We start from the raw sequence: 19,421 nt of genomic DNA, 5'->3' as shown, positions 1-19,421 counted from the left end.
AGAGTGGAGGAAGGATGGATTATGTAGAGGGAAATGAGGGGTGGGGAGGGAACGGGAGGAAGGAAAATGGAATGAGACAGACATCATTACCCTATGTACACGTATGATACACAAATGGTGTGACTCTACTTCGTGTACAACCAGAGAAATGAAAAGTTTTACTTAAGTATTTAAATTAACATATAATGCAATGAAACAAAAAGTAATAAAAAAAACCTGGGATATGAAATCATTAAGGAGGTAAGTTAACATAAATAGGCATATTTTTATATTCTATGCAACTATATTACTTATCATATTTCTACAAATAAACCTCAAAAAACCAGATATTTTTATCTCCTCAGGGAAAATACATACTTGTATATATGAGTTCTGGAGTTTGGAAATTATTAATAACTTATTCAAGCATTCCTTCTCATATCTTTCTCCAGTTGCTAACCTTTTGAAGTAGCAAAGGTGCTTGTATGTACAAAAAATAGTCCCAAATCATTACTCTCTAGAAAATATTTATTGACAGTTGTTTTAATTTTCTTTCCATAATCTGAAATAAACATAATACACAAAATACAGTAAAATGCACTTTTTCCATTTCAAATAAATATATTTTACCTTTGTAAAAAATTAATAATCTGTGTGATTCACCACAGTATATTAATCAGTGAAATAAGGCAAAGATAATCTCTTGTTAAATTGTCACTTATTTTAATGTTTCTCACAAGCATTTTTCTGGAGACAAAGAAAACTACTTTCTGTAAAATTATATTGACTTGAAGACAGTTATTTCTTTTTGGAAAAGGCAAATATAAACTCTTTTAAAGCATGTTTATTGTCAAAAAGAATCTTTGCTTCAAAGAAAATTGTATCCAACTCTTTACTAAATCAACTAAATTATGTGTAAATTTTCTTGTTAATACTTCCTAAAACCAGATTATATTCAGAATTTAAAATGATTCCTATGTATCACACTGGTAATTTTCAAAATTAGTGGTTAAGTATTTAAATTAACAGATATAATGCAATGTAGACTCAAGACAGAATTTAAAAGCTCTATGAATAGGAAAGACTAAAAATAATGGTTCTATACAAGACAAATTTATCCTTTTCACAATTGTTACTCTTAACATTATATAGAATTGAAATCTACTGAATTATACAAATGTAGAACAGACTTATATACACATATTTCCCTGATCAGTTTAAGACAAAGTGTTTGCTCTTATAAATGTTAAGAACATTTCAGTAACCAGCAAAAATCCTAATTAGGTTGACACCAATTTGAAACGTTCATATATATAGTCTAGTCACCCTCAAAAGAATATATTATCAAGTAATACAAGTCATTAGTACTATTTAACTTCCTATGTTAGCAGTTAAGTGATACTTTATATACTAGCCAGTGGAAGTAAATCAACCTTTACTGTAGCTCTAATCTCAGCATATGTGTCTCATTTACATGGATGCAGAAATGCCAACCAAATATGCTACCTCAAAACATAACTGTGTTCAGTAAAAATCTTATAAGAGCTATAAAGTGGCTACTAAATCTGTCCTCAGCATCATAAAGGGCATCAGTTATTGTCTAGGTGGTGACACAAGAAACTTGTTCCTCTCAATTTTGAAGAGTAGAAAATTATATACCTAGGCATTCTTTTATGGCAATATTTTTATGTCTGCAAATTTCTGAAACAGATAACTGTGTACTCAAAAATTCACAAGTCCCATAAACCAAGTTTGATTTCCTTCTTTGATATCCTTTATAATTCTTCCATCTCAAAGTGTGTGTTAAAGCTGTTTGCCATGGATGCATGTTCAAAGATCCTTGAAAGACTTGGTTTCAACAGTTCTACTGAGTGACATGACAGATGCTGAGAGTTGTCATTCTTTAGGGACATCATTTGGTCTGTTCCAGGCTCCCTTCTGTCATAATACAGAGCCCAGAGCAGAGTAATCGTGAGAATCATAGCCAGGATTTGTGTCACTCCAATAGAGATCCCTAGAAATCTTAGTACTTGCAGTTGTTTGGTTCCTCTCAGAAAAGAATACATTTTCTTCCCACAACCCTGTAAAAGAAATAACATGATCAATATCAGTGTAGATATGTTACAAAGAGTCAAAAATAGTGAAAACAAAGGCTGTGTATCAGTTAACTAGAATCATAAAGTTAAAATGTGACTCTCAACAGGAAAGGCTTCTGAAATGGAGGAGAGAGGGAGGTGTGCACCTTTTAAAAAGTCTGCTTAGCTGATTCTGATGAACTTGCCCCCTTCTTTCATTGTCTACACAACCAGAAACTAAGACTCACTGGTATGAAATCCCACATCTAGAGCAGAGTTTGGCAAACATTTTGTCTTGTTTTGTTTTCTGTTTTTTGTTGTTTTTTTTTTTTAATTTTTTATGAAGGAACAATAGTAAATATTTTCGGTTTTTACAAGCTGTATGGCCTCTATTGCAACTACTTATTTCTTCCACTGTAATACGAAAGCAGCCATGTGTAAATAAATGAAAGTGGTATCTTCCAAAGAAACCTCATGTGTAGGCATCAGGGCAGATTTGGCTCATAGGCAATAGATTGTTGACACCTGATTCAGACTCATCTAAACTTTTCTAAAACAACATTATTATTATTGTTCTTATTGTGTTCATTGTTGAATTATAGCTAATTTGGTCAGATTTTTCCCCAGGGAGCAGAAGCATTTCCACAGTCTGCTGCTGGACATGATGATGCATAGGAATCAACCTAGACACCCGACCTCATCCTTTCTTCATGGTCTACTGCAGAAATACACATGGAATTTTTATCATGAACCAGTTTCTAGTTCTACCAGGCAACGATCTGAAACATGTCTTTAGCTCCTATACAGGTCAGAAACACCTGACATAAGAAAAAATGAGGAAGGTTTTTGTTTGCACTTTAAATACAAAAGCCTAAGAGTTCCCATGGCAGATATTAAAGTCAATTCTGAAGGGAGAGGAGAGGAGGAAAAGTATAGGAGAAGGAAAAATCATGACAAAAGACAAATTGGTGAGGGGGAACACAGGAGGTAAACTAGTAACAGTTGGGTCCCTCTTGAGTGAACAAAGCATATTTGCCTTATCTCTAGTAACCAGTGTCTCAAATGACCAAACAGTTATGCCTTGTATCTAGTACCCACAGCAAAGAAATAATTCACTCTCTTAAGGGGAAACTAATTGTAAACTAAAGCAAAAATCTGAGATAACTCTTTATAACAAATTTCAAGAACTTTGAAAATTCTGAGATTTTACTTTACTTGGAAGTTAACAAATTAGTCTGCCAATCAATGGTTGGTGGCGGAAGACAGACAATGGATTGTATTACTCAGCAATGGCAATCACCAGAGAAAATATCAGTTCCTCAAGTTCCAAGGAAACCATGAAGGTCAGATGGTGTCTGCACACACAGAACGCTATGTTATGGAAGAGGACTCAAAGCTTAGGGAACCCTCATCTTTGGTAATGGGCAGGAAGCATCACTGCCTTTCATCTTAGAGGGAAGGATTATCTTACTGTATTGGACAGTACAAACCTGCCATTTCCTAGGAAGGGAGAAAATATATCTAGGCTGTTTTCTTCATATACATTTAAATTATTTTCTTCTCTAAATTTCCAAAAAGCACTCACTAAGCCAACTAAACAAGACTATTTACTCAGTTGTTAATTTCTACATCATTTTGGTGGGGAGGAAGGAATAAAACGTAATTCTTTAATTTCAAAGATATTGATGTTACCTTCCCCAATAAGGCATTACTCTAGAGAAATAAAAAATCATGTAAAACTAGTTATGGATACTTTTAAATAATTCCACTTTTCTGGTATGACCTATAATAAAAATTAATAGCAAATGATAAGCAAAGGTTCATCCATTTTGCCAAAAGCGAAATTAAAATATTTATGATTTTATAACACTTAAATGGGTTTAAATATGTCACTCCTGACTATTTTACATACAAGAAATATGCACACACAAACATATATATTCGGAGGGAAATCAAAATATATGTCACAAAACAATTTACCAAAGTTCAAGTACTTTTCGAAGAGTTCCACTCAGTATTCTATCAGAGCCCATTCACTTTTATGTTTATGTATAATTTAACAAGCATTTTAACGTAATAGAGTATATAGTATAATGGTTAAGATCATGAACTGCAGAGACAATGGTCTGAATTCAAATCCCTATTTGGGTACTTATAAGCCATGTGACTTTGGCAAGTTATTTAATTCCCCTGTGCTTCAATTTTCTCATTAGAATGCCCAGATGATAACAGGACCTACCTGTTTTGGATATTGGGGGATTAAATGAACAAACACTTAGAATGGCATCTTGTATGCAGCAAGAGGTCAGTGAGTACCAGATCTTACCTGATGTGTCAGGTCACAGATTACAATGCTCAAATTCAAAATAGATGAAAACTCTGTGACCAATAAATATTTAATATTATCTGAAAACATTCACCTCAAAAATAGTTAAATTAAAAAAGGTTTGGTTTCAAACCGGAAAATTAAGATATGAATACTTCATCTAACATTATTGACAAGCAATGTGGTACTATGTTCTCACATCCGCTTTTCAAGAAATTAATAAAAAATGGCTTGGATCACGTGTGCCTGATCCCTTACCTATGTTCTCAGTATTTAATATGAAGATGGATCTTCAAAGAATTTAAGAGCATTTGTGTGGACAAATCAATATTTTGGGTAATGCTTATTACAATGAATATCAGAATCAAAGATAAGCCATTCAAGGATATAAAATGTCAGTTAGATAAAAACAAGTTCAAGAAATCTATTGTAAAACATGGTGATCACAATTAATAACAATGTTTTAAAAAAGCAAACCATTAAAGAAATGTGAATGCTGATGATTCAAATCTGTGAAATGCTATCAGTCAATTATCACTTCATTTTTTCCTTTTTTAATAGTCTCTGCGGCTTAAATTTTACCCATAAAAAATTCTCTCTCTTCTTTTTTATTGGTATAAGATTTCCTATCCCTTTGGACTAATTTATTTTAAGCTAAGAAACTGCACAGAAGAGGTGATTTTTAAAGCTATGAGTAAGACAAAATAGACATTAGTAATTAAGTACACTCTGTTGTGCTTCCTATCTGGGCAATGTGGAAATTTCATTTCGATTTTTTTGAGCAATCATATTTATTCTTAAAAAGGTACAGTAAACAATATTTCCCAGGATGGTTTGGGAATGAGATATATTAGTTAACAACGTTCCATTTTCTTTTTTTTTAAAGCACAGCTAAAGCACAATCCAGAAGTTTGGATTGACATCAGCTAAATGGGCAGTTAGGACTTCTGAATAGTTTCTCTTATATATAAGCAATGGAAGCATTAACCAAAAACTAAGAATCAACTTTTTCAGAACTCTGGAAATCAGCCAAGCTGCCACAATCTGAGTAGCATTTATGCAAGTAAAGCATCTGATTCTCAGTAAGAACCGTAAGCTTTGTGGCATTTTAATTTCCCTGTGCCTATTCTCCTTCCTCAGCTCTGCAGGAGTCCTGAAAAATCATGGTGTAAACTGGCAGCCCCAAGGCTACCAGAGGGGCAAAATGGGGTTGGAGCTTCTGTAAAGCCACATTCTCAACCAGAACTGTCATTATTTGTCAGGTCTGGTGGTCTGCTAGAAGACCTCACTTACAAGGCTGTCTTTATTTGACCTGAGCTCAACTGGGGGCATAACTTTTTCCCCTGAAAGTGTTTACCAAAGACAATCAGAGGCCACTGCTGGTCGCTGAGGCTGTAAGGCATTTCATAAGAGTTGCACACTGTCAAGGTGACCAAAAAGTTTGAAAGAAAAAAGCTAGGCAATAGTAAGTCCACAGTGGGCTTGGCAAGGTTCTGACACGGGGATCTAGAAAGTTACACATGTGCCCAGAGTTGCACATGTACTCTGGAAAGACCTGAGAAGAGCTTAAGAGCTCACCTCTGGATAACCTTGAGGTTCTATGCAACTTTGGCAAAGGCTGTGAGACTATTTGGTTTCACATATTTGAAGAAAGATGTTCATTCATTAACTGACCATTCAGCTATCTGAACAGTGACTTCAGTGACCACACATGACAAAGAATATAGGCTTTACAGAATTAGTTTAGAAGAGTAATTAATTAACAAAGAAGCAACAATAAACTTTGGAGGGAGGGGAGAGAATCTGATATCAAATTTGTCACATTAAATTATTTAAAATGTCCAGTTTTCTACCAAAAAAAAAAAAAATACAAGACTTGCAAAGAAAGAAGAAAGCATGGTTCATACACAGTGGGGGGAAAAGCAACCAAAGAAATTGCACTTATAATGAGAGGATCTTCCTGCCTCGACAGACAGTCCATCCACACTGGAACAACTTTAATTCTTAGCAGTCATTTCCTTCTTGATGCCCGATGTACTGGTTCTAGTTCTGCTCTTAGCTCACTCCTTTTCCATGAAATGGAGACATAACTGAAGACATCCCTTTCCCTGTAACCTATCTCTTCTCCAGGTTAAATAGTTCCAGTTCCTTCAAGTTTTCCAAATGTATATACCTCATCATCTTGAGGATTATGCTGATTTTTTCATTTTGAAATTGACATCAATTTTTAATTTTATAAACCTAAAAAATGCAATAAAAAATTTTAAGACAATCAAAGCTATTGTGAAGGTTTAGATTCAATGAAAAATATTTGGGTTCCCCAGAAGACTCAACAGAGGGTTGTATTGTTAATCCACACAATTCAGAGTTGGCTTCTTTCCAGATCACTGCAGCCTGAGGATTATTTCCATGTGGTGTGATTTATTCAAAGCAGAGGTGCTATTCGTTATGGTTCAAGTATGAAGTATCCCCCAAAAGCTCATGTGTGAGATAAGAAAAGAAAGCTTAAAGGTGAAATGCTTGAGTTATGAGAACCTTAACCTAGTCTGTGCATTAATCTAATGATAGGAATTAACTGGGTAGCAGGTAGGATGTGCCTGGAGGAAGTGGGTCACTGGGGACAGGCTTCTGGGGTATATATTTTGTCCATGGTGAGGGGAGACATCTCTCTCTTTCTCTTCGCTTCCTGGTGCAATGTCCTGAACTATGATCATCCACCATACTCTTCTACCATGATGTTTGCCACACCTCAGGACCTGAGCTGACTAAAGCAGAAACTGGTACCAAGAAGTGGGGTTGCTACTGTAACTAACCCATCAATGTGGTTTAGAAGCTTTTGGAGCTTTGGGAATTTGTGGGAGTAATTTTGAAAATTTTCGAGATACCAGCTGGAAAAAGTTTTGGGTTGTAATAAGCAAAGCTTAATGAACAACAGTGATGGGAGGTAAGAAGACTAGAACACAGGATTTGTCACAGATAAGATTTGTGAACAGTAAGCACTGGACTCAAGAGATTTCAGAGGAAAGACAACATTGGAAATTGGACAAGAGGTCATTCACATTATGTTCTAGCTGAGAAATTACCCACATTTTTGCTTGTGTCCTGAGACTTTTTGTGAGGCTCAATTTAAAGGTGATGGTCTTCTTAGTCTGGTAAAAGAAATTTCTGGGTGGCACAACATTCAAGCAATGGTATAGGTATTGCTGGCGACTTTTAGCCAAGTTAACTGTGATAATCAGGAGCAGAAAGCAAATAGAAAGATTTGAAAAACTTAGCTAAGTTGGTACCACAGAACAGCTGCAAAGGAACACTGTGGGAATTGAGCAGAGACAAACCGACAGAGAGGTCATGAGGGCTACAACCAGCAAAGCCATAGGGGTGGAGCTATGCAAGCCCTTTGGAGAAAACATCAAGAAGTCAGGAACCCCAGATTCTGGACATGGAGCTACAGAATTTATTTGCCCAGCTAGATTTTGGTTTTGCTTGGTCCCATTCTTTCTTTCTATGCCCCTATTTCTCCATTTTGTTAGGAATGTAAATGTTTACTGCATGATTTTATATAAAGGATATATGTAGCTTGCTTTTGATATTCATAGGGGCTTACGCTGAGAGTTTGCCTTGGGTTTCAAAGGAGATTTTGGACTTGGACATTTGGGCAATGCTAAGACTGTCGAGACTATGGGAACTCTTAGAAATGGACTAAATGTATTTTCCATTGTGAGAGGGACATGAGCTTTTGGGGGCCTGGGGCCCCAAAGGCTCATGTGTGACACAATGCAATAAAGTTTTAGAGGTGAAATGATTGGATTATGAGAACTTTAACCTAATCAGTGCATTAATTCACCCACAGGGATAAATGGGATAGTAACTGTAGGCAGATAGGGTATGACTGGAGGATTTGAGTCCCTGGAGGTGTACCTTTGGGTACATATTTTGTCCATGGTAAGGGGAACCTCCCCACCCCCCTGCTTCCTGGTTCCGTTTCTTCCAGGACATTCTCCATCCATGATTTTTGCCACGCCTGGGCCCAGAGCAATGAAGTCAGACATTGATGGACAGAGACCTCTGAAACCATGAGCCCTCAAATAAACTTTTCTTCCTCTAATTGTTCTTATCAGGTGTTTTAGTCATGGCAGTGAAAAAGATGACTAACACACTATTAGATTTCTCCATTTTCAAAATGATTTGTTAATCTTATTACTTCCTCATTTAGTTGACAAAGCACATAGATAATCCTTCAAAGACAGAATTTTAGTCCTTAAATCCACCATCAGAATTCATTAAATTATATTTCATGCTTCTCTATAAAGAACCTCCCAGAAAGAAGTATTATGTACAGATTATTTAAAAGAAAACTGTAAAAAGTAAAAGTAGTCATACTGAAGATATTTTTCTGGATAACTTAAGAGTAGTAGCCCAAAATAGAAAGGTGGATCAATGGTACAGAATAGAGGACACAGACACAAACCCAAATAAATACAATTTTCTCATACTAGACAAAGGGGCCAAAAATATGCAATGGAGAAAAGATAGCCTCTTCAACAAATGGTGCTGGGAGAATTGGAAATCCATATGCAACAGAATGAAACTAAACCCATATCTCTCACCATGCACGAAACTAAACTCAAAATGGATTAAGGACCTCGGAATCAGACCAGAGACAGTGCATCTTATAGAAGAAAAAGTAGGTCCAGAGCTTCAACATGTCGGCTTAGGACCAGACTTCCTCAACAGGACTCCCATAGCACAAGAAATAAAAGCAAGAATCAATAACTGGGATAGATTCAAACTAAAAAGCTTTCTCTCAGCAAAGGAAACTATCAGCAATGCGAAGAAAGAGCCTACAGAGTGGGAGAAAATCTTTGCCAATCATACTTCAGATAGAGCACTAATCTCCAGAATCTATAAAGAACTCAAAAAACTCTACACCAAGAATGCAAATAATCTAATCGACAAATGGGCTAAGGAAATGAATAGACACTTCACAGAAGAAGATCTACAAGCAATCAACAAACATATGGAAAAATGTTCAACATCTCTAGTAATAAGAGAAATGCAAATCAAAACCACCCTAAGATTCCATCTCACCCCAATTAGAATGGCGATTATCAAGAATACAAGCAACAACAGATGTTGGAGAGGATGTGGGGAGAAAGGTACACTCATACATTGCTGGTGGGGCTGCAAACTAGTGCAGCCACTCTGGAAAGCAGTGTGGAGACTTCTTAGAAAACTTGGAATGGAACCACCATTTGACCAGCTATCCCACTCCTTGGCCTATACCCAAAGGACTTAAAATCAGCATATTACAGAGATACAGCCACATCAATGTTCATAGCTGCTCAGTTCACAATAGCCAGATTGTGGAACCAACCTAGATGTCCTTCAATTGATGAATGGATAAAGAAACTGTGGTATATATATATAATGGAATATTACTCAGCCATAAAGAATGATAAAATTATGGCATTTGCAGGCAAATGGATGAAACTGGAGAATATCATGCTAAGTGAGATAAGCCAATCTCAAAAAACCAAAGGACGAATGATATCGCTAATAAGTGGATGATGACACATAATGGGGGGTGGGAGGGGTTAGTGTTAGGGTTAGAGTTAGGGTTAGGGAGGGGGGCAAGAATGGAGGAAGGAAGGACTGTATAGAGGGAAAAGAGGGGTGGGAGGGGTGGGAGGGGTGGGGGGAAGGGAAAAAAATAACAAAATGAATCAAACAGCATTACTCTATGTAAATTTATGATTACACAAATGGTATGCCTTTATGCCATGTACAGAGAAACAACATGTATCCCATTTGTTTACAATAAAATAAAAAAAGAGTAGTAGCTGTAAAGCCCCAATTGAAAAAAAAAAAAAAACTTTAGAATTGTGCACCGTTTGAAAAATTAGAATATTTACTCTTCTAACTTTAGACTATGCAGACGAGTGTGTCCCCTGTTCAGCTGAGCTGTCAGAAAGCTGAGACCGACAGGCAAGTCAACTTCAGCAACCACCTTTGCCTTCACAGTATGAATGTCTGCTTACTCCTTCTCTGAACCTTGATTATTGAATTATATCCATCATACCTTATTATTGTCATTGTATTTTTGTTATCTGTTGAATTCAACTCCTTATGCAATAAAATAAGATACAGGATATAAATATGAATAGTAGCACAGTGTCTCTAAAATACCATTTAAAAATTTTTGATCATTCTGAAGGCACTGTAAAAACTTGCAACAGAAGTACTGAGCTGAGTACTGGTGAATCATTTATTTACACAAGTACTTTTCAAAAGAATATTCCTCTATACTTTCTTCCTCAGTCACTCTCTAAATTCTTCATAGAAATGGCTTCAGGGTTTATTGTTCATCCTGTATCTTATTAAAGTAATTCAGTCTGAACATAGCCTTGAGCTTAGTTTGAGACAAATAATTATGTATAAGATTTACATTTTTTCCCTGAAAACTTAGATGCTTTTGTTGAAAAGCAAGATACTAGGTCTAGAGAAAAAAATATAAATGTTTCTATAGAATCTGCTATATTGTTCATAGCTATTTAGTTGCAAAACAAACTTCAGTTGAGTAAGTCAAAAAAGGAACAGAAATGTTAGAAACCCAAAATGCATTCTATTTTGCAAAGGGTGTTTTATTCAGCAAGGGAAAGAACTGAATTGCACTTACTTGCTTTTTTCAAAGTAAAATATTCTGAGTTGATTTTTGCCTGAATGTGTTTTCTTCCTAAATAGAGCTATATTAGTCCTATGTTAATAACTTCAGATAATTCAGAGGTATGAATAAGACTTGACTAACCTACTTTGCTGGCTGCAGTATTAAAATTCTAGTCAAGTGTTCACTGTAAATAATAACACTACCTTTATCAGAAAAAAAGCATGAATCCCTACATTTCCTGGAATCTATTTGAAGGCATGTCAGGATGCCTCATTTCACTTGAGGAAATTATACACTTGAAATTATTCTCTGATCTATCTCTAAAATGAGTTTCTAAAATTGGAAGAACACCCACGGCTTTTCAGTACTCAATATTCACAGGCCACATCAAAAGTCAGGCAGTCTTTTAATGTTTATGAAGATAAAGTGTAAATAAAATCTAGCTGCCAATACATGCAGTATTGATATTTTTGTAATTGATTTTTGGTAACACCCAAGTTTGAAATGACTGTGTTAATTATCAGATACAAACATACAATATTTCTATATTTATAGCCCTATTTCTTCTAGACTTGAAGAACTGAATGACATCAGTTCATGACCTCATGAGTTCATGGGCATTAAACAGATTGGATCAAGAAGTCTATACTGATACCATAAAGCTCTAATAATAAAAAAAAATAAAAAATAGAATTCTGCAATGATAATCTTAAACTCTGAATGGAGTTTTCTTCCTTAAAGAAAAAATAAATAAAGAGCAAACAATAAAATTCACAAATGGGGTTTTCTGTCCTAGAGCAAAGTTAACTCAAGCACAGGAAATATAGTAGAAAAAGTCTTGTTCCTTTTTAATATATGACAGATCCTTATATCTCATTTAATCCTCACAATAGCCCTATTAGGTAAGCAGAACTGTCAAATTGAGAAGACTGTATTTACTGCTGCGGAGTTTTCAATTTTATCAGAAGATGTGGTTATAAAGAGACTAGAGTAAGAAAATCCAGTAAGCCCCCACACTAGCAAGGCTGGTTCCAGCAGTAGGAGGCTTCCCTTGCCTGGTTAAGCCCAAGAGCTTATTCATATGAAGTGTCCACCCTAAGTATCCATCTATAAGGAGTTAGAGGGAAAAGGGAAACAACCGAGTCTCAAACACCTTGGAAATCTACCTTTGGGCAGCACAAACATGTAAAACCTGAAAATGCACACTATCCCGTCATGACAAGCAACACTAGGGGCAGTTTAGCTTGGTGGAACTCTAACTGTAGATCAGTAATTTTTCTATTTACTTCAATAAATCATGAGCTACAGGTATTGCTGTCATTAGCCACCTGTGTGGACTGAAAATGTGTACTTACTATGATGTGCTAAGCCGTGTGCTAAGGATTTCTCAGGCAGAACCTCAGTTTCTTTGTCACAGTACAATGAGATAGGTACTTTTAATAACGTATCTAATAGATAAGGGCATTGAGGTTCAGAAGGGAAAAAGTCTACAAATACTCCGTTTGCTCTTGACCACTCAACATCCAAAAATGTTAGTCTCTACAAGTTTGGGCTTTGAAATCAGAAAGATTCAGAATTAGTCACTGACTCATTCTGAGTAGGGCTAAGTTGTTCAGCCTCTTCATGCCTCATTTTTCTCATCTATAAAATGGAGATGATAATACTGTATCTTCTTCAAAGAATTATTTTGTGTCTTAGTGAGGGAATGCATTTAAAATATTTACTCCCAGAGTGATAGAAATAAATATCCTATTTGAAAAATCCAATGTGCATGTCAGAGCTTGAATGCAATTCCCCAAAATATGGCACCTTGGCATGCTGAGTATTTCTGAGCTGAAAGAGACAGGAAGAGTGCAGAAGCAAGAAGGTCTCTCTGACCTCCCACCATCCATCTCTTGCCCTGTCTGTCCCCAAAGCAGGTATATAAACCAGAATTCCTCTCCCCTGAAGCAAGCCATAAAACCTAGGAAAGTCATTTTCTAACCTCTTCCCTTGTCCCCTGAAGATCCTCATTTGATAAGGAAGAATCTGAAATAGGTAGAAGTCCCAATTTACTACCAGGAGTTCATCATATCCCTTTTTGTCTGATCAAGTTTCTCCAGCACTGTATACTTCTTTCATGTCTCCAAATCAGTTTTCCCTGGGTCTCTGGGTCTTCATTTCTGAAAACTCTCTTGTTAAACAAATTTTTTATTAGCTATGAGTGTTTCGTTATAGGACTGTCAGCCAGGAACTCTGGGATGGGGAGATAAGAATAGGACTTTTTCTCCTCTATCTGTACTTTTCTTTTTTTTTAATTATTTTTTATTTTTTTACAGACTGCATTTTGATTCAGTGTACACACAATGGGGTACATCATTTCATTTCTACGGTTGCGCATGATATAGATTCATACCATTCGTGTAATCGTACATGTACACAGGGTAATGATGTCTGTCTCACTCCACCATTTTTCATATCCTTACTTACTTTGTCACCACTGTAAATGGTGGTACACACTGCAAACAGGCACTGTTCTAGGTTTTCAAAATGCTACTTCATTTAACTCTCAAAAAACAAACAACAACAACAGAAAATCCTAAGACGTATGTAATTTGGTCATCCCTACTTTTCAGATAAGGAAACTGAAGCACAGAGAGGTAAAAACTTCCCCAAGGTCATATAGCTAGTAAGGAAGAGATTAAAGATTTAACTCGAAGAGTCTGACTTCCATCTCTGAACCATGCTTCCTCACTAAGCAAAACTTATTCCTAAGAACTTCTTTCTTTCACTTCCTCTCTGCTTTTCAATTTGTCTTTGCCTTGGGTGTCTACACTTTACCCTAGAGTGTTGGCATTCCCAGAATTCTCTCCTCAGATGAGTACATTACACCACCTCTTTATGTGGTCTCCTCCCCTCCCGTGTCTCTTATACAGAGATGAGAATGCATCTTCCACAGTAATTAGTGTCCTATAGGGAACACAGCCATATCCCAGAACAAAGACCACATTTCCCAGCCTCACTTGCAGTTATGCAAAGCCCTGTGAATCCCTGCCAGTGGGATGTGAGCAGGGATGATCAATACAGGCCTTCCTACAATCGGATGTACTCCTTCCTACTCCCTCATCTTTTCCCCATAGCTGGAGCTGGAAAAAAACAGTACAAATTTTGAAAGACAGGTATTTCAAAATAAAAAGTTGTCTCACCATCCTGGTCCCTGAATGAACTTGTGCAGCAAAACCAACCAGCAGCATGGACAAACTGAAGGATCTTTGGGAGAGGAATAAACATCCCCCTATGTAAGACATTGGATTAGCCCTTTCCCTATTTAGCACACCTTTACGGTTTGGATGTGAGGTGTCCCCCCAAAAGCTCATGTGTGAGATAATGCAAGAAAGTTTAGAGGTGAACTGATTAGGTTATGAGCGTCTTAACCCAATTGGTGAAATTAATCCCCTGATGGGGATTAACTGAGTGGTAAATGAAGGAGGGTAGGGTGTGGCTGGAGGAGGTGGGTTATTGGGGACACAGTTTAGGGGTATATATTTTGGATCCGGTAAGTGGATCTCTCTGTGCTTCCTGATTGTTATGTGAGCCACTTCCCTCTACCACACTCTTCTGCCATGATGTTCTGCCTGACCTTGAGCCCTAAGGAAAGGAACTAACCTTGTATGGACTGAGACATCTGAAACAAGCCCCTAAATAAACTCTTCCTGCCCTAAAGTTGTTCTTGTCAGGTCTTTGAGGTCTTTTAGTTTCAGCAGAAAAAAGCTGACTAAAATGCACATACAAAATCTGCATTTCCCCCTGAGTTCTGTCTCTGCAGCTCCATTTTTCCTACTGGGTTTATGCATGCAGAGCACCTGACAAGAACTTTAAACCAAGCACTTCCAAAATCGAACTAAATGACTCCAAACCTTCCCCTCAATAAATGGCTTCTTCATCTATCCAAGGTTCAAATCAAAGCCAAGCATGCTTGCAGGTTCCCTGTCACCCACTCCCCATAGCCAATTCATCACCTAATCCTATTCATTCTACTTTTTAAGTATCTTTCACATTCATTTGCTCCCCTCCATCCTCAAAGCCACTGCCTGAATCCCAGCCCTCATAATGCCCTGAATTATTCACCACCCTCTCCTACCTAATTTCCCTGCCTCAGGACCCAATCCTCACGTCAAACCCACCTTACCTCATTCTCTACAATGCCAGCGTGACGACTTCAAAGTACAAATCTAAGATTGTTATTATGTAAGGTACTTTTTCAGGTCAAAATATTGTAAAGGCATATCCGTGCAATCTAAGGGCAAGAATTGCAAGTCTCTACGAATAAAGCACAAGAGGAGAAGTTGATTGAACAGTGAACAGGGAATGGGAAACTCACAATTGAACTATGTCAAGAAAGAGAGTGAAAGAAAAAAAGAACGCATTTGTATACCTGAAGCAAAACTGGCAGTACAGTTCCAGGCCTTATTAGATCAAGTAAAGCCTAAAGATAAAAAGGACAGCCCCCAGCCCAAACCCAACCTGCAGGGCTTTGAATGATAAAACAGATACCACCCCAAGCCTGAGTCAATCTGATCCTGCTGGCAGTTTGGGAGGAGATAATGAAGTCAGCAGAGAGACAGGTGGACGCAACCCTGAGAATGGAACTTCTTGGGGATATTCCGTCTAAATAACCACTGAGCCTGAGGAGCTGCCTACTGTTTGCTATCTGAGCAGGAGGCTCCCTGTGTGCTTATCTAGAAGAGTTTCATTATTAATAAACCAGAATCCCATGACTACTATTTCCTAAGCCTTTCTTTCATAATAATGCCTCGAATTTGCGATCAGGCTTGTCATCTTATTTGGCATCTACGCACACACTTCAGTATAAACTGATGTGGTAGCAGGATATACAAGGTTCTTCATCACCCAGCTCCTGCCCCGTGCATCACTGTGACATGGCCCTTCTCAGGCCTTGTGCTCCCACTCAGCTCAATGCTTTCAGCTCTAACTTTGCACCACTGCTTCTTGGCTTAGTTGGCCCCGACTCAGTCTCATGTCACTCAAGTATTTTCCACACCTGGATGACACCTACTTATCCTTTACAATTGGAAGACCAAAGAGATATTGCTACCTCTACGTGCTCTGGTTGAATAACTCAATCATAAAAAAAAATAAAAAGCAATTAAGGATTGACTATTCAATGCCAGTTCCTTCGTGAGCCCCAATCTTGAAGTGAATTTCTAAGTCCTACCTCATATTCTAGCTACTGATGTGGCCTTCCATTCTATGCAAATTTGACCAACATCATGTTAGTATAACCAGCCAGGACCCAGCCGGAGGTCTCAGTTATTACCTGCCTTGGACTTCTCTTTTAATTTTTCCTCCTAACTTTGTTTTGCGTCAAGTGTGGCAATTTCATTGGTCAGTAGAAAAATCCCAGCAACAATCTGAAGAGTAAGGTGGCTGGGTAGAAACAAATGACCCCATAACCAGGTGGAGCTTGCCCCACCCAGCCTTTTGTATTTTTCCTTGGGCTCACAACACTTTGCCATATCTCAGACAAAGAAGCCCTGAGGAAAAGTTTATGATAAAAAGATGTGTGTGTGAAAATTTAAAATAAAAACTGTTTCCATTAGTCAAATGCACAAAGAAGGAATGTTAATGAGAAGCATTGAGAACTGAAATACTGTCCTGGAAAATAAATATATATTGAGTATAAAACAAATACCCTTTGCCAAATACAAATAATACAAAGGAGATGGGCAAGAACGGGATGGACCATTGATCAAGTTTTTCTCTGTGACCCCCCCTCACTCTACTCAGGCTCCCCTCAGCATTTTGTCTACTAGGCCTTGATCTTTGGATCTTCGAGTTCACTTCTGCTAGAATTCACCATTCTTTTACCAATCACCTTTGACATCTAATCAGCTTTCTCACACCCTCCATCCAGGTGATTGATGTCTATTTCCACTGACCTGTCTTCAGGGTTAAGTTAGCCAGAATATATCCTTATTCTAACCATTTCCTCTTACTAATTTTCTGTCCACTGATCCTCGCCATGCTCCTTGACTAAATTCTTAAATAAATTCTCACTAGTTCATGCTTTATTTAGAGTGGAGCCCAATCTGTCTCCCCCACTGCTGTGGTCCTGACCATACTACAGTAGTCCCATCTTGGATCAGTGTTACTGTCTGTAACAAGTGTTACCGAATGATTTTTTAATACCTTCATCTTTAACCTGGAGTAGCACCCCATGAGTTGACTGGTCTGTGTTCTGTGAGTACTAGAGACCTCAGGAACTTTTCTCCACCCAGATTCTCTGACCTGGAAGCCAAGACTCAGACAAGGTCATATTCCTTCACTTCCATTCTCCCTGCCCTGCCCTATTTCCTTTATTTGTAGATGTTTTCTTGTGATGGAAAAAGAAATAAATGACCAACCAGAGAGTCATAAATGGCTTGGTGTAACCTTATTTGTCACAAAATATATTACTAAAAGCATTTGAAATTTGAACCTGAAACATTAGAAAAACAAAGTTTAGGGGTCTAAAGAAAAAGTGTTCCAAAGCAGCACAGCTATGTGGAGGGCACCTCTCTGCCCGGTCCTCCTTGATCCTCTGTGCAAACTACTTTTCTGAAGAAGCAGTGTATTAGTCAGTTTTTTGTCACTATGACAAATACCTGAGAAAAACAACTTAAAGGAGGAAAGATTTATTTAGGCTCTAGTTTCAGATCACAATTGGCTGGCTTCAAGGTTTAGAGACATCATGGTGGAAGGGTGCATTGGCGGAAAGCTGCTCAGCTCATCAAAGCCAAGAAGAAGCAGAGGGAGGAAGAGAAAAAGAGAGAGGAAGGTGCAGGGCTGTACTTCTTCCCAATCCTTCCACCTAGGTCTTAAACTCCCAATCATCCAAATTATTAATCCATCAAATGGATTAATCCATGATAAGGCTAGGTACCTTATATCCAATCATATCCTAAAAGCCTCATCTCTGGACATTGCTGCATTGGGGAATAAACCTTTAAGTCTGTGAGCCTGTGGGGTACATTCCAGATCTAAACCATAACAAGCAGTCAATATATTAGTCACAGTCTTTCTTCTAACTACAAAACAAAGCAATGTGTCTCTGGAGATGCATTTGCTTGACTGTCTGTTCCTCTTTGCCTTTTACTGTGAGTGGGTCCATTTGAAGCAGGGCTGTTCTGAGCCTGTTTACTTCCATTTATTTTTCTTGACATGACACAGAGAGGAGCAGAATGGCATTTCAGTCCTTTGAGGAGCTGTTTTTGCATCTTTTTCCATCTGAGATAAAAACTGCAACTACTCCTAAAAGGAGCTGATGAAAGCAATTGCTTTGACAAAATACATACAAAATATTAAAAACTAAAACTGGCAGTATCGCTTTTCCCTTGAAGTTCATCCAAGAATAGCACTTGTCCAAGGGCAAGAGTTTGGGAATCCCTGCTCTTTCAACACCTGTTTTCTGTCTGGTTCCTTTCTTTTCCTTCCTGTCTCTCTGCTTTTCTTCTCCAGTTCAAGGTGGATGTAATATTTTAGTAATGGGTATGCTGGAAACTCACCAGGTGAGAGAAGGAAGAGATGCACCCTAGACCCCTTATTTACCAACTTAAACTCCATGTCTGATGTTTGTCTGAGGCCAAGTCTGACACTTGGCATTTAGAAAGCATAGTTATACAGATAATTCCAAAGAACAGGATAATAGATAGTCAATAATCATGGGCTCAGGCCAACTGAGGGTGAGCCTTTGTACCTACAGTCCCCTAGGCCAAAAATACTCTTTCTCAGATCTCTTTATTGCTGGTTCCTTCCCACAAATTGGTCTCAGGTCAAATATTGTCTTCTAAGACAGTCTATTCCTGTCTATTCCAAATAGCTCCCTTGCCAACAAAGTCCTGCCCATTGCTCTGCTTAGAGTCTTCAATCTCATACTACCACATGTAATTATTTTCTATTACCTTTTTTCCCCTTGTTAAATGTCTGTATGGATAACTAGAACATAAATTATAATGAGAGGAGAGATTTCTGTCTGCAATATTCTCCATGGTTTCTCCAGCAATTAGAACAGCATGTGGAACTCAGGAGACAATCATGACATTTTGGATGAATGAACGTCTGGGACCAAACTGAGGGTCAGCAATAGTTCCATCTGTGCTTTTTAAGCTGATAGTTTTATACAAGTGTGTAGCTGATGATGGCTATTTGAGGAGTGAGGATTTCTGTGGCAAATCTAACAATACCTATGATGGGAATGTTTCTAAAATGTGCAATTGTTGCTATATTTCTGCCCTATCATTTTTCACAGGTTTCAAAATGTGTCATATAATATTATTGGGTCAGGGACCAAGCAGGCCACCAGATGGTTGAGGATGATTTATTTCCTTGATTTCAGACT

At 37.6% G+C, this 19,421-nt stretch overlaps 1 protein-coding gene across 3 annotated transcripts in view; it reads right to left on the bottom strand.

Annotated features, from left to right (window-relative positions):
- Window positions 1–484: 484 nt before the first annotated feature.
- Window positions 485–19,421, bottom strand: part of Tspan12 (tetraspanin 12) — a 70,404-nt gene continuing 51,467 nt past the window's right edge. For all 3 annotated transcript variants that reach the window (XM_047562681.1, XM_047562682.1, XM_047562683.1), the window contains one exon: window positions 485–2,060. In XM_047562681.1, coding sequence (XP_047418637.1) covers window positions 1,755–2,060 — 306 coding nt within the window. In that variant the 3' untranslated portion in view covers window positions 485–1,754. The remainder of the gene's footprint in view (window positions 2,061–19,421) is intronic.

Source organism: Sciurus carolinensis, chromosome 8 (genome assembly GCF_902686445.1).
Source record: "Sciurus carolinensis chromosome 8, mSciCar1.2, whole genome shotgun sequence".
In the NCBI taxonomy this organism is placed as follows: domain Eukaryota; kingdom Metazoa; phylum Chordata; class Mammalia; order Rodentia; family Sciuridae; genus Sciurus; species Sciurus carolinensis.
Note: the sequence above shows the minus strand (reverse complement) of the source record. Positions and strands in the feature narration are given on the sequence as shown.